The sequence below is a fragment of the Simochromis diagramma genome, unplaced genomic scaffold (genome assembly GCF_900408965.1).
Source record: "Simochromis diagramma unplaced genomic scaffold, fSimDia1.1 OVJJ01000571.1, whole genome shotgun sequence".
Lineage (NCBI taxonomy): Eukaryota > Metazoa > Chordata > Actinopteri > Cichliformes > Cichlidae > Simochromis > Simochromis diagramma.
In genome coordinates this window covers 1,345,745-1,357,965 of record NW_024386885.1, presented here as the reverse complement: position 1 = coordinate 1,357,965, position 12,221 = coordinate 1,345,745, and the positions used below count along the sequence as shown (strand labels likewise).

Here is a 12,221-nt window from a genome sequence, read left to right as displayed (position 1 = left end):
TGCGATATCCTGGGTTTAAAACAGTAGATCCTACATTTCCCACGATGCCACTGATGTCATCATAGGGCTTATATGTTTTTTGTTTTGTTTGTTTTGTTTTTTTTCAGGCTTGTGAAAGTTTCGTGTAAAGCAAACAGTTTTTACTGACCTGTGATTCTTATGAAAACGTTAACTTGTTTACTTTAGTGAGTGCAAGCTAAGAGGTTTGTCCGGCTCATCCTTTAAGTCACACAGACATGAGGTCATAAGTGTAGCTCAGAAGCATTTTGCATTTAATTATACTTGTTTACAGTCTTTGTTTGTATCTGAGCGAATAAATAAAAAACAAACAAACAGACTTGATTTGTTGCTTCCACGGTGGAAACAGCGGATTGTAAAAACTTGCAGTGTTTGCAGGGATTTCCTCGAAGGTGGATGTAATTATGATCGTGTTGACTGCGGGTTTGCAGATAAACAGGCGAAGGGGAGGCAGACTCATGATGAAGAGCTACCTCATCGCTCAGGCCTGCTGTGCAGCTTTGCACAGGTGTGGACTGGACTCTGTGAGACGGTGAGCTGTGCTTGTGGCCAGACGAGACGAGACCTTTAAGTACAGACCTTTGGATTTCTTCGTCACGTGACTGCTCTGTATCTACAACCTGCCTTCTCCCAGCCGGCCGTGCGCGCTCACCATTGAAAAACAAAGGTAAACATTTTCTCCAGCACCACCCGCCGCTGCCTAGCTCTACTTTACGCACTATTATCCCCGAAATTGAGCCCCATTCTCACCCCCCAGATTAAAAGCGAAAGGACACGAAGAGACAGGCGCGTCGCTACTCCGGAGAGAGGGACGGGGAGTTGATAGTGTGGGCCTTATCTCTGAAATAAACACTGATCGCAAAGCGAGCTCCGTCACAGGCTACAGCTGCGATTAGCCGGGGCACTTTGGGCGACATTGTTTCCGGAATGTGAGCGATTCGTGGTCGCAAACGAGAGAAAAGGAGCGACAATAGAGCAACGTGGCGGCCGGATTTGTGAAGATTACAGTCAATAAAGTGCTCTGCACAAGACTGCCTCCTAATCCCTGTGTGAAAGGGATGGGCAGTGCACCGGCTGGATCTGACTTTCTGCAGAAAGCTGGGTGGGGAATGGAGAGAGCTGTTCCTCTCTGATCCACACATGCACATTATGGTTACAGCAGGGTGTAGTGCTGCAGATCCAACACAACGTCAGACTCTTATGATTAGTTTCAAATCAGCTTGTTTACATGAGGCCGTGAAATCAGTGCTGCTCGTGGTGCGTCTTTAGTTCACTCCCCACCAGGGGCGTTTACGGGTTTTTTAGGGGTGTCACGAAGGAACGACAGGAAATCAGATAAAAGTAGAGCGTATTGAAAATATGGTGGATCCTCGTGCTCTTAATCAGATGGTATTTGGTGAAAAGTGGCTGCACGAGACTTTATACACGATTTTGTGTTCAATAACTGTTCAGAAAAGTGGTGAAACAGTACAGAAATATGCTTAAAATACCAAAAAGGTTAATCACTGGGTTATAATGAATGATTCATTAATGTGTGAATCACTTTAACGTTAAAGTTGGAGGTGATTTTAATCACTGCTTGAGCAGCTTTATCGCTGATTCTGTTATGTCACTTGGCATTGTGAGATTAACAGTACCAAGTCGGGTTTCTGGGTACCACTACTCTTAAGTGCGTGTTTGGGTCAGGACGGGGGTGGGGGGTCAATCACGCCCCTGTTCCCCACAGCCAGCCACACTTCTTTTTTTTTTTTGTTTCTGTGTCTTTGTTGCAGGATGGCAGAGCCCCCCATGTCATGTGACTGTTTTGTTTCCTTGCCCCCTGGCTCTCGTGATGACCATGTGATTTTTGGAAAGAACTCAGACCGTCCTCGAGATGAGGTGCAAGAGGTGGTCCACTACCCTGCAGCCTCTCACCCTCCAGGCTCCATGCTGGAGGTAAAGCAGCGCAGGAAAAGCCGCAGCTGCTGCTGTGTTTTAAATGCACCGTCTGACTAATACATTTCATATCTGTTGGGTTCAAAACAACCTTTTTCGAGGCTGAAGTCTGAAGCAGGGATGTTGAATATTTACACACGGACTTCATGTGGAAACCTTTCCTGTTAATAATTAAAGAGAAGCAACTGTGATGAAATACTTTATCCTGTTAGCTCAGCTAGGTCAGCGCAGCCAAGCTTCACATTAATGCAGTTTGTTTTTAATAGGAACCAGGGTCGATACTTGTGGTTGCAAAAACATTTACAGTCCTACAGAAGTCAGTAACAACTTTCCTGATGGGTTTCTGAGCTCAGCCGCTAATTTCAGGTCATACAGAGTAAAACAAATAGATTTTAGTTAAGTAGATGTTGTATATTTTGTTAATTTAAGGGGATATCTTGGGTTTATTCGTTGGTCGACAACTTGTGATCGATAACAGCCGATTAGTGTTTGGTTTCACAGGCATTATCGTCCCTCGGTTTTCACATCCCCTTTGAAACCACAGCGAAAAAACGCTCATCACTGGGTTTCAACACTGGTCTTCAGATACCAGTGGGTAATGGCGCACTGGCTTTATCCGTCTTGTATAGTGTCTGTGCTCTGAATACATTGTTTATAGCTGTTTTCAGCTCATGAAGCAAAGTATGCATCACAGTGATCTGATGGTGCTGTGGGGTCTAATGATGTCCTTATGATAAGTTGTTGAATGCATTACTGGAAAGTAAAACATTTTAAAAAAAGTCCAGGTTTCTGAGAGTGTATTGCAATCCTGGTGACCCTAATGTTAAATTAGCCTTAGGATAATTTAACATGCAGGTAGAATAAAAATCTTCTACCTTTTCATTGTATCCTGACGATTGCTGGATATTTAAGAGCCTGACTAAATGAGTGATGATGTAAGTGAACTGTATCTAATACTGGATCGTGTGCTTGTACTGCTTTTTGTCATCGTTGATCTGAATGACCCGAAACATCTGTTTGGGATTTTGGTACTGAGATATCTTTTTCCTTTTCTTCCACTGTTATACATCAATATGTGCACATTTGTAAGAAAATGTTGTTCATGCTCCACTGTTCATACCTGAAGCCACAATCCTTTTTTTTCTTCTTCTTTGCAATCTGCAGTGCACGTACATCCAGATCCCTCAGGTGGAGCAGACCAACGCGGTGGTCCTCAGCAAACCTGCATGGATGTGGGGAGCTGAAATGGGCGCCAGTGACAAAGGGGTCTGTATTGGGAATGAGGCAGTCTGGACCCGAGAGCCTGTCGCAGCGGGAGAGGCTCTGCTGGGCATGGACCTTGTCCGGTGAGCTGCTGAAAACTTTTGATATTTCTCAGAAATTTGTATGGATTAAGAACAGGATATCAATAAAGGGAAAATAATCCAGCTGCTGACTGCACCTTATTAAAGTTGGATTGCACGTATTCAGTAGAAGTACTAAGTTAATCCTCTGAGGCTTTGATCAGAAGGGTGTGTAGATTGTCACTAGCATGTTATGGCAGGTGTAGAGATGACTGTTGAAGTTATTCTGTGTAAAAATACTCAAGCAGCAAAGAGAGACTCTAACTGATCAGCTGTTCTCCAATGCACACTTCAGAGCAGTTACAGTGAATTCATGGTGTGTGAAACTGATCAAACACTAGATAAACAAATAGACGAAACCTGGCACACACATAACCTAGCATGGGTTCTGATCATCAGACTGGGGCTGGAGCGTGGTGACAGTGCCCGGGCAGCACTGACGGTGATCACCAGCCTCCTGGAAGAGCATGGCCAGGGCGGGCAGTGCAGGGAGGCTCCCGAACCCTTCAGCTACCACAACACCTTCCTCCTTGTGGACCGCAGTGAGGCTTGGGTGCTGGAGACAGCCGGGAGGCTTTGGGTGGCACAGAAAGTCTCAGGTAAGGACCAAGGGTTGAAAAGACTAAAGAAGTAACAACTGTGAGCCAAAAGTTCAGGCCTCACGTTGCTCTGGCTTAAAGGGCGGAGGTGCTAAAAGAGTTTGTTTCTGTGCACTCACTGCAGTATAGTATGGCAGCCAAAAGTTACCTTATATGGATCAAAGGGATCATCCCGCTAATTTATCAGCTAATGCTAGTCAGTGTGATTAGTAAGCTACATTCACAGACTGTATGGGTCCAATGTAAGGAGACACCTATCGGGTAATTAGTGCAGTAACATGCTAATAAGAACAAGAATGCTGTTCACCAGAACTGAAGTACAAATGTCTTGGAGGTCTGTACCACACAGTTGTTGCCATACTGTTGGTCAGATAATCCATTCAGGTCTCTATCAGGGCACCTGTTCATCAATCCAACCACGTCCCCAATATAGGTCCAAGTAGATGAGTTTAAAAACATTTCACCCCACTCAGTGTTTATATGAAGGGGTGATCATCCATAGAGCTCAAAATTACTGAATGTGCTTCATTTATAACCACATCCAGCTTTTTTTCTCCGGTTGTTATAATTGAAGCAAAGATTTTGTGTTTGAAAGCAGGTGCGATTCCTTAGTAACAGTCGTAACAAGGACGAGGATGTCTTTAAAAGTTCATGGTGTGCATGCACGAACATCTCCTTAGTGAAATTTTTGTAAAGCCTCTTATTGCATGCTTGCTTAAAGGACTTTATTTTGGAGGGGGGAGGGGGAACAATCCTGAAACCTGCTCTCGAACAGAGATACTGAACAACGGTTTCATCCTCTGAGGATGATGAATATCTATGCGTACGTCTGTCTTGACTGATTATCAGTCTGTCCTTGCCGTGCTGCTAACATGGCAGAAGCGTCTACAGGAGAGGTTAAACTCTGTGTGGTCTGTAGATTGCATACAGACCACACAGAGGAGCAGAGCTTAAACACTTAAACACTTGGAGGGAAAAGGGTCTCATGCTAGACTTCCTGTTTTTTTTCCTCTGCTTTTAACTTTTTAACCTTATATTTTAACAGTTTGCTTTTAAAACTTGTGGGCACAGAAATTTAGTTTAAATGGAGTTCTCAGGTTTGCTCCTCTGCTGGTTTCCACAGGGATGTGCGTGCTCTGTTATTTATCTTCTGCACAGATGTGTTACAGAGTATGATGATAACAGGACCATGTTCAAGTACGCAGATGGGATTGTTCTTGTCAGTCAGCTCCAGGACAACGAGACCAGCGTTGGTCTACTACTCTACTTCACTGTGCTCACAAACATGAAGCGTCATCCAGTTTGAGTCAGGAAGAAGAAGGTGTATTGACTCAAAGCTAAAACCTTTAGGAATGCCACTGCCTAATTGCTCTCGATTGGCTATTTATTAGTTCACATGAATTTATCTGCATTTGTAAACCGTAACCGGTGGGCAGAAAAGTAAATCCTGATTTTTGATATCCCCTCAATGCACCAGAAAGCAGACTGAGCAGAAATCGGTGTGAAAAACGGGACGTCAGCTTTAGTTTTTTTGGGCAAACTGCTTTTAGAAAGACGAAATCATGAGCTTTTAATAAGTCTGTCTTTGTGGGGTTTTTGTCTCTGATGTTTTTTTCTCTGGTTTCAGTGTCTATCTTTAATGAATAGAAAGAAAGTGTTTAGCTGATAGATGTGCTACACATCTGCAGTGACTCCAGGTGATCCCACCCCAGAGCTTTAGATCCACTTTGTTAATCTAGCTTTCTTCTGATTGGCTGCCCCTCAGCTCTGTATCACATCACACGGAGCCAAGAGTAAAAAAAACTGTTTGTGACTGTGTGTTTGCAGCGGTCTGTGTGTTTAACAAACTCAAATAAAAAAAGTAAACTAGGTCCATTCTTGTGATAAGACTGGCCTCCTGGCTGAAATCAGGTTCTAGCAGCTGAGAATGCATGTATGGGAATGCATGTATGGGAATCCTCATGGAGTGATTTTTATCAGCTGCAATCAATCTGCTTTGTGTGAAACATACACACAAACAGAGCTTTTCTGGCTAAATAGGATTTCAGTTGATCTGGTATCTCAAATACTGACATCTACCTGCTTCTTCCAGAGGGTGTTAAGAACATCTCCAACCAGCTCACCATTGGCAGCGAGATCTCCACAGAGCACCCGGACCTGCGGAGCGTGGCCAAGGCTCAGGGCTGGTGGGACGGTGAGGGAGAATTTAACTTCTCGCATGTGTTTAGTCCCGAGAACCCGCCGGCCAGGATGGAGCTGGCCAAGCAGCGCTACAGGGGAGGCACGGAGCTGCTCCAGCAACACGATGGTAGGTACAGAGCTCGGCGGAGCGTAGAGCTGCCGAACATGACGATAACTTCTCTACAGAGACACTCCGCTCTCTGTCTGTCCTGCTTTCAGGATCAGTGACGGCAGAGGTGATGATGTCCATTCTGAGGGACAAACCCAGCGGCATCTGCATGGACTCTGGAGGTTTCTGCACCACAGGCAGCATGGTTTCCATCCTGCCCAGAGACACCGCTCTGCCCTGCATCCACTTCTTCACTGCCACCCCAGACCCATCCAGGTTTGCCACTCACTAAACTAAGAATTCCTCCACTTAATGCTACTTGAATAACCTGTTTTATCCACTATATGTTCATGGAACGATTATAATATTGTGAGATTAAAGGTCTGGAATTCCTCATAATTGTTTATACAACTTTAGTATTAAGTAAGTTTTAGAAAATTAAATGTAACAACCAGTTAATGTTTAAAAAGCATAAAATATGAATATGTGCTGACCATTAAAAAAGACATCTAAATTCCCCAAACGTCCCTCAAGGTGGTCACTTTGTGCACCTGTGGATTAATTCTGGAAGCCTCTGTGGAAGTCTAATTCTGACCATCTGTGATCTCAAACTTCCAGAGAGCAAACATCAAGTTTACTTAAACTGAGGAGTTTTTACGTAGATTTTATGCCGAGGTCTCGCAAGCATTTCGCTCAACTTTTGGTTGGTCTGCTCCACGAAGCCCGCCGTAATAATATTAATTAAATGAAGACGGTCCCTGAGAGTTGCCACAGTGGACGAATCTTCATGTTTGATTTGGTGCAGGTTTTATACAAGATGCCCTTCCTCACGCAACCCTCACGCTTACCCAGACTTACAACCCTGAGAGGCTGGGTTTATGTTTTCTCCTGGTCTTAAAGTAGGCCACTAATAATTTTAAGTTCATTAAAGCGCACTTTTTGGATGCTGTATATTTGGACATTTTTACATGGGAGTCTGTTGAGATTGGGGACAGAATCAAGTGGCCATTAGAGGACTGCAGCTTTTGCCATTTGCATGTTCACTTTTCATTTCTCAGAGCCTGACGTTGCCCCTCACGTGTATCACAGATAGGCAAGTGGTGTGAGTGGGACTTGTAGTGGGCAATAAAATAGCAGAAGAGCTGGAAACAGTTTAGAGGATGATCTTGAAAGGAAGACCGAACAAATTTAAATCTTAAGCGACAGAACTTTATGAGCTCCTCTGATATGAAAGTGTGAAAATGTTTTCTTTCCCTTCTAATCTTTAATTTTCTACCCTCTGTATCGTCTTTGGGTTGATGGGAATTTCTGAGTCTCCTCTTCCTCTTTCCTCTTTCTCTCCCTGTCTAATCCTACCACCCTGCTAGGTCTGTATTCAAGCCTTTTATCTTCTCGGACTGTCCCACCCCAGTGCCGAGGGTGGTCTCCCCACAGTTTGGCCCGGATGACCCTGCGAGGAAGCAGCCTCGCTTTCAGAGCCAGGTGGACCGCAGACATGACCTCTACAAGGCCCATCAGGTGGCGCTCAACACCATGGAGACCAACCCGGTGAGCACTGATGGATGACCTAGGTCAATGATAGTCCTGCACAGATAATGGCAGTGCATGAAGTTCCGGTTCACTGAGTAAACATTCACAGCAGGATCACTTTTTATTTATTTTTGTTAAAGAGTCGATCCGGATGAGTTGCTGCTGATAAATTACAGGCGAGTTGCACAACCCAGAGTAGACACTCCCAGTGCAGAGCCAAACACAACAGCACCTCACAGATGGTGCAGACAAGACACATGGCATCAGTGCAGACTAAACATAAACACACTACAAGTGCACATTCAAAGCCAAAGAGCAGGGTTTCAAACTGACACCAGAGAACTTCCAAACAGTTTTTCCATTTAGACATTTTAGCTGATTTCCTGTCTGGCATTATGTGCGTGATTACAAGCTGAACCTGAAGTCAGAGGAAGGTCAGCGCCCTGTTTGGGCTGGAATTTTGGCTCGGGACAAAATGAGCATACAAAATGTTTTTGTAGCTTTGCTAATGTTAGCTATCGAAAGCTGCTCATTACACCAAATAAGTGTTGTTTCCTTTTTTTTACTCATGACTTCAACTTTTCTTTTGTAGTTTGAGGAAACAGTTTTTTCTCTTTAAAAAGTGACAAAGCCCGCCTTTAAAACTGGTCCTGTTCCAATGCGGAAACGTTAGGACAAAGATCCAGAAGATGAAGAATTGAATGGAAATTATTCAGCGTGGATCTATTTAGTATTCGCATATATTCTGTTATATTTAATATTAAAAATGGCCAAAGTTTCAAATTATTATCTCAGCATGTGCACAAGTAATCCTATTCGCTCTCTCTCTCTTTTTTTTTAAACTCTTGACTCTGTATGATGTCATAGAGAGTGGATATCCCTTATATCAGCGCTCCCCAACCCCCGGGCCACAGACCGGTACCAGTCTGTGAGCTGTTTGGTACTTAGCCGCAAAAGTTGAGGCTCGGGTGTGAAATTTATGATTTTCAGGGTTTTTATCTTTTTTTTTTTAAATAGTTTTTATTATTAACTCGGTGTCTCTGGGTCTTTTCCTGTGTGAATGAATAAGTTTTCTTTTCTTTTTTTGGTTTTATCTTGTTGTATTTATCCGCGGCACCATAAAGGCCGGTCCGTAAAAATATTGTCGGACATAAACTGGTCCGTGGTGCAAAAAAGGTTGAGCACTTATATGGCCATCGGCTCTGGCTGTGCATTTTAGTTTAGTTTTTATTGGTATCTTGCTAAAATTTTCCTAACTTCTGTTATTCTGCAAACTCTGTTGCTACCATAGTTTGGTACTTTCTACATTTTCGTCAAGTGCAGTTTTTATGAAAACTAAACAGTCGTGTCGACGTCTCAGGAAACATGTTTTTTCATACTTGTGTTAGTTTTTCCTTTCCTGTTAGTTAACTAAAGTATATTCAAACTTTTGTTTGGAAGGTAAAGCCAATCAGGAAAGTTTGGTTTAAAGGGAGGTCACCTTAATGGGGGTGGAGCTAAAATATCTTTGTTTAGCTTGTCTAAAGCCTGTTCCAGTATACGGCCCAGTATACTCTACTCTACTAGAGTCCAACAATGAAACGGAGCACAGTTGTAAGGCTCCTTTTAACCAAACAGACTCTCCTTGGAGTTTACTCGCTGACCTCTCACTGGACTCCACACAGTATTCATCAGCAGTGCACCTTCCTCCACTGACTCAGAGACTCAGTTCTCTTATAATTCATTGAATATAACTTTTCTGTCACTCTTTCAATCATTGTTTGATGGTTGATTGGATGTTGGTGTAAATATTTTATCATTTCACATTTGTACAGAGCGCTGATTTATTATTTTGTTATTTTAAAATATAAATACGCCACGAGAGTGAATACAAAGTGCATTTTGTACACCACAGTGGGATTTGGGTAAAGAAAAGCAGGTCTGTAGTTGCGGTTATTCAGACTGCATCTCCCACCATAGACGTGGGGTTGTACTGGATTCAGGATTGTTTTCAGCAGGATCTGACTCCTTTTTAAAATCTGACTGAAGCTTATGATGATGAAAGACGCATCAATTTAGGAGGAGAAAGTAGAGTATCACATCAAATCAGGTTTCACAGCTTTGTATGATCTAACCTGGGTGTTACTGTTATTCTCATGGCATCTCTGTGGGTTTTCTCTCTGTTCTGTCTCAGGATGAAGGTCTAGCTGTCTACAACATTTTAAGGGACCTGGAGTCTCAGTGTCTGAGCGAGATCGCAGCCATGCTCAGCGGAGAGATACCCGGAGAGGAACTGGGGGACTTATTTTTTGATTGCGTGGACACTGAGATTAAGTTCTACCAGTGAGGAGGTGGGAGGCTGCAGGGATGTATTTAGTGTTGTATGATGTGCACGAATGAGCTTTAGGCTGGGATTATTGTCTCTTATGAGTGCATACTGTCTTAATATATTCTTTTTAAACCAAATTTAACATGTATATGCAGGATGTTTTTTAAACATGCAAGACCTGCTACAAAAGGTGATTTCTTTCATGTCTGCAGACAGTTAGGTCCGTAAGTACTCGGATAATGCCACAACCTTTGGGAATTTATCATGAAATAAGAAGAGAACAGGCTTCACTTACCATCAAATTTGCCTGTTATTCAATTGCCAGTTACTTTTGTACCCCTGAAAATGGCGGGCTAAAAATAGCAATAGTTTTGTTAAACATGTTGAATTAAAGATAAAATTCCACACATCTCGTTTATTTGATTTGAATGAGCATTTTTGCCTTCACATATCATATATTATATTGTAATGCTCTCCTTTCTGGGCTACCAAAGAAAAGTTTTAGAGGTTTACAGATGGTGCAAAATGCAGCTGTTCACGTTTTGACTAAAACTGGAAAATCTGAGCACATTACCCCTGTACTGAAATCCCTTCATTGGCTACCTTGTCAGGTTTAAGCAGATTTTAAGGTCCTGCTGCTCACCTACAAGGCTTTAAATGGTTTGGCACCTTCATACCTCTGTGATCTTTTGCACCTTTATGTTCGATCCCATGCTCTCCGATCTCAGGACTCTGGCCTTTTAAAAGTTCCTAGAGCCAGAACAAAGACTGTTGGAGAGCGTGCTTTTTCTCTTCATGCCCAATTTTTGTGGAACAACCTCCCTCAAGATATCAGGCAGGCATGCTCTGTGGAGGTTTTTAAAGACCCGCTTGTTCACCCTGTCCTACATGTCTTAATTCTATGCCTTTTAGTTTGTTTTTGTTTTTTCTACATTTTTATTGTTTTTAACTTTTATGTTTTTAACTCGTTATTTCGTTTTTAACTTGTATTGCTATGCATCACTTTTATTTATGTATCTCTTTATTTTCAAATAGCTGTACAGCACTTTGTCTGAAAGCGCTTTATAAATAAAGTTATTATTATTATGTCCAAAGAAAAACTTGGAATGACCTTCAGATTACAAATAATTATCACTGAAGACTATTTACAAGAAATTCTGGCTCCTTGAAAGTAAAACATAAAGACATGAAGAGTGGCTCAGGACTTTTGCACAGTACCACATATTCAAGTTAAGAATTTTGCAATAGTTTTAATGGTAAAGTGGACACATCTTACCGTAATCATATAGTCTGCAGTGGTTAAAATGTAATTTAAGGTATTGAGATGATCATTTTTAAATCCCTTTTTTGATGAAAGATAAATTCTTTGACAGCGTCGTGAAGGTCAAACACGAACACAAAGCCTTTCATTTAGGAGGAGATATAAACGGTCAGAGAACTCAGAGGTTGTGATTCCTACTTATTGAAATATCCTCCTGTTAAAGTGGGATTTGCTGCTTTGCTCACAGCAAAGCTAATTAAGCTCCTAACGTGCTGTGTTTCATGGTTCTCTGTTACAGCGCCCTCAGGTGGATACTCTTTGTGCTCACAGAGTGGCAGGAGAAGGCCCTGGGACTGTTGCAGACTCCAGCGTTTCTCGTGTTGGCTTCCGCCTCACTTCTGCACCGCACATCTCTGTCCCCATTCCATCCTTAACACAGAATGTCTTAACAGCACATGTGATTGGAGCATATTTATCATCCGTGTCGCCCAGGGAGCAATAACTGCACCTCATTAGTGAGAAATATGATGTAGACTACACAGGCGCCTATGTAGAGCTGTGTGACGTTGCACAAATACTGTGAGTACGGCATTCGTTTAACTTCTTGTTTCATGTTGCAAATGAACGGGTTGTCATTCGTTTGATGGCTCCCTGTAGGGAAGGATATAATAAAGTTAATAAAGTCCTGAGTGTGTTGTGAGCTTTTTGTTCACATTTGCACTAATGGTGGGTCTGCCTGGACGGTCAGCAGGGGCTGAGCTGAAGGAGGGTTTGGTTGCACAATAAAAACTGTGTCAGCAAAGCTGCATTGACTCATAGTGAAGTGAAAACAAAGATTAAAATATAAATTTGTGTAAAAAAAACCCAAAAAAACAAACAAAAAAAACCAAACAAATCTGCAATTATAGTATGGTGATCTATCTATAATGTACTTCTC

At 42.5% G+C, this 12,221-nt stretch overlaps 1 protein-coding gene across 3 annotated transcripts; it reads left to right on the top strand.

Annotated features, from left to right (window-relative positions):
- Window positions 1-375: 375 nt before the first annotated feature.
- Window positions 376-12,147, top strand: scrn2 (secernin 2). Of its 3 annotated transcripts, none has more exons than XM_040033450.1 (9): window positions 376-685; window positions 1,791-1,953; window positions 3,118-3,299; window positions 3,696-3,895; window positions 5,988-6,203; window positions 6,296-6,461; window positions 7,553-7,733; window positions 9,889-10,045; window positions 11,583-12,147. In XM_040033450.1, the coding sequence occupies exons 2-8, from the start codon at window positions 1,792-1,794 to the stop codon at window positions 10,039-10,041; spliced, it is 1,260 nt and encodes a 419-aa protein (XP_039889384.1). In that variant the 5' UTR covers window positions 376-685; window position 1,791; the 3' UTR covers window positions 10,042-10,045; window positions 11,583-12,147. The 3 variants fall into 3 exon arrangements, with proteins under 3 accessions (XP_039889384.1, XP_039889383.1, XP_039889382.1); XM_040033448.1 differs by lacking the exon at window positions 376-685 and adding an exon at window positions 698-1,120; XM_040033449.1 differs by lacking the exons at window positions 376-685; window positions 11,583-12,147 and adding an exon at window positions 697-1,120 and having other exon boundaries at window positions 9,889-10,435.
- Window positions 12,148-12,221: the final 74 nt, after the last annotated feature.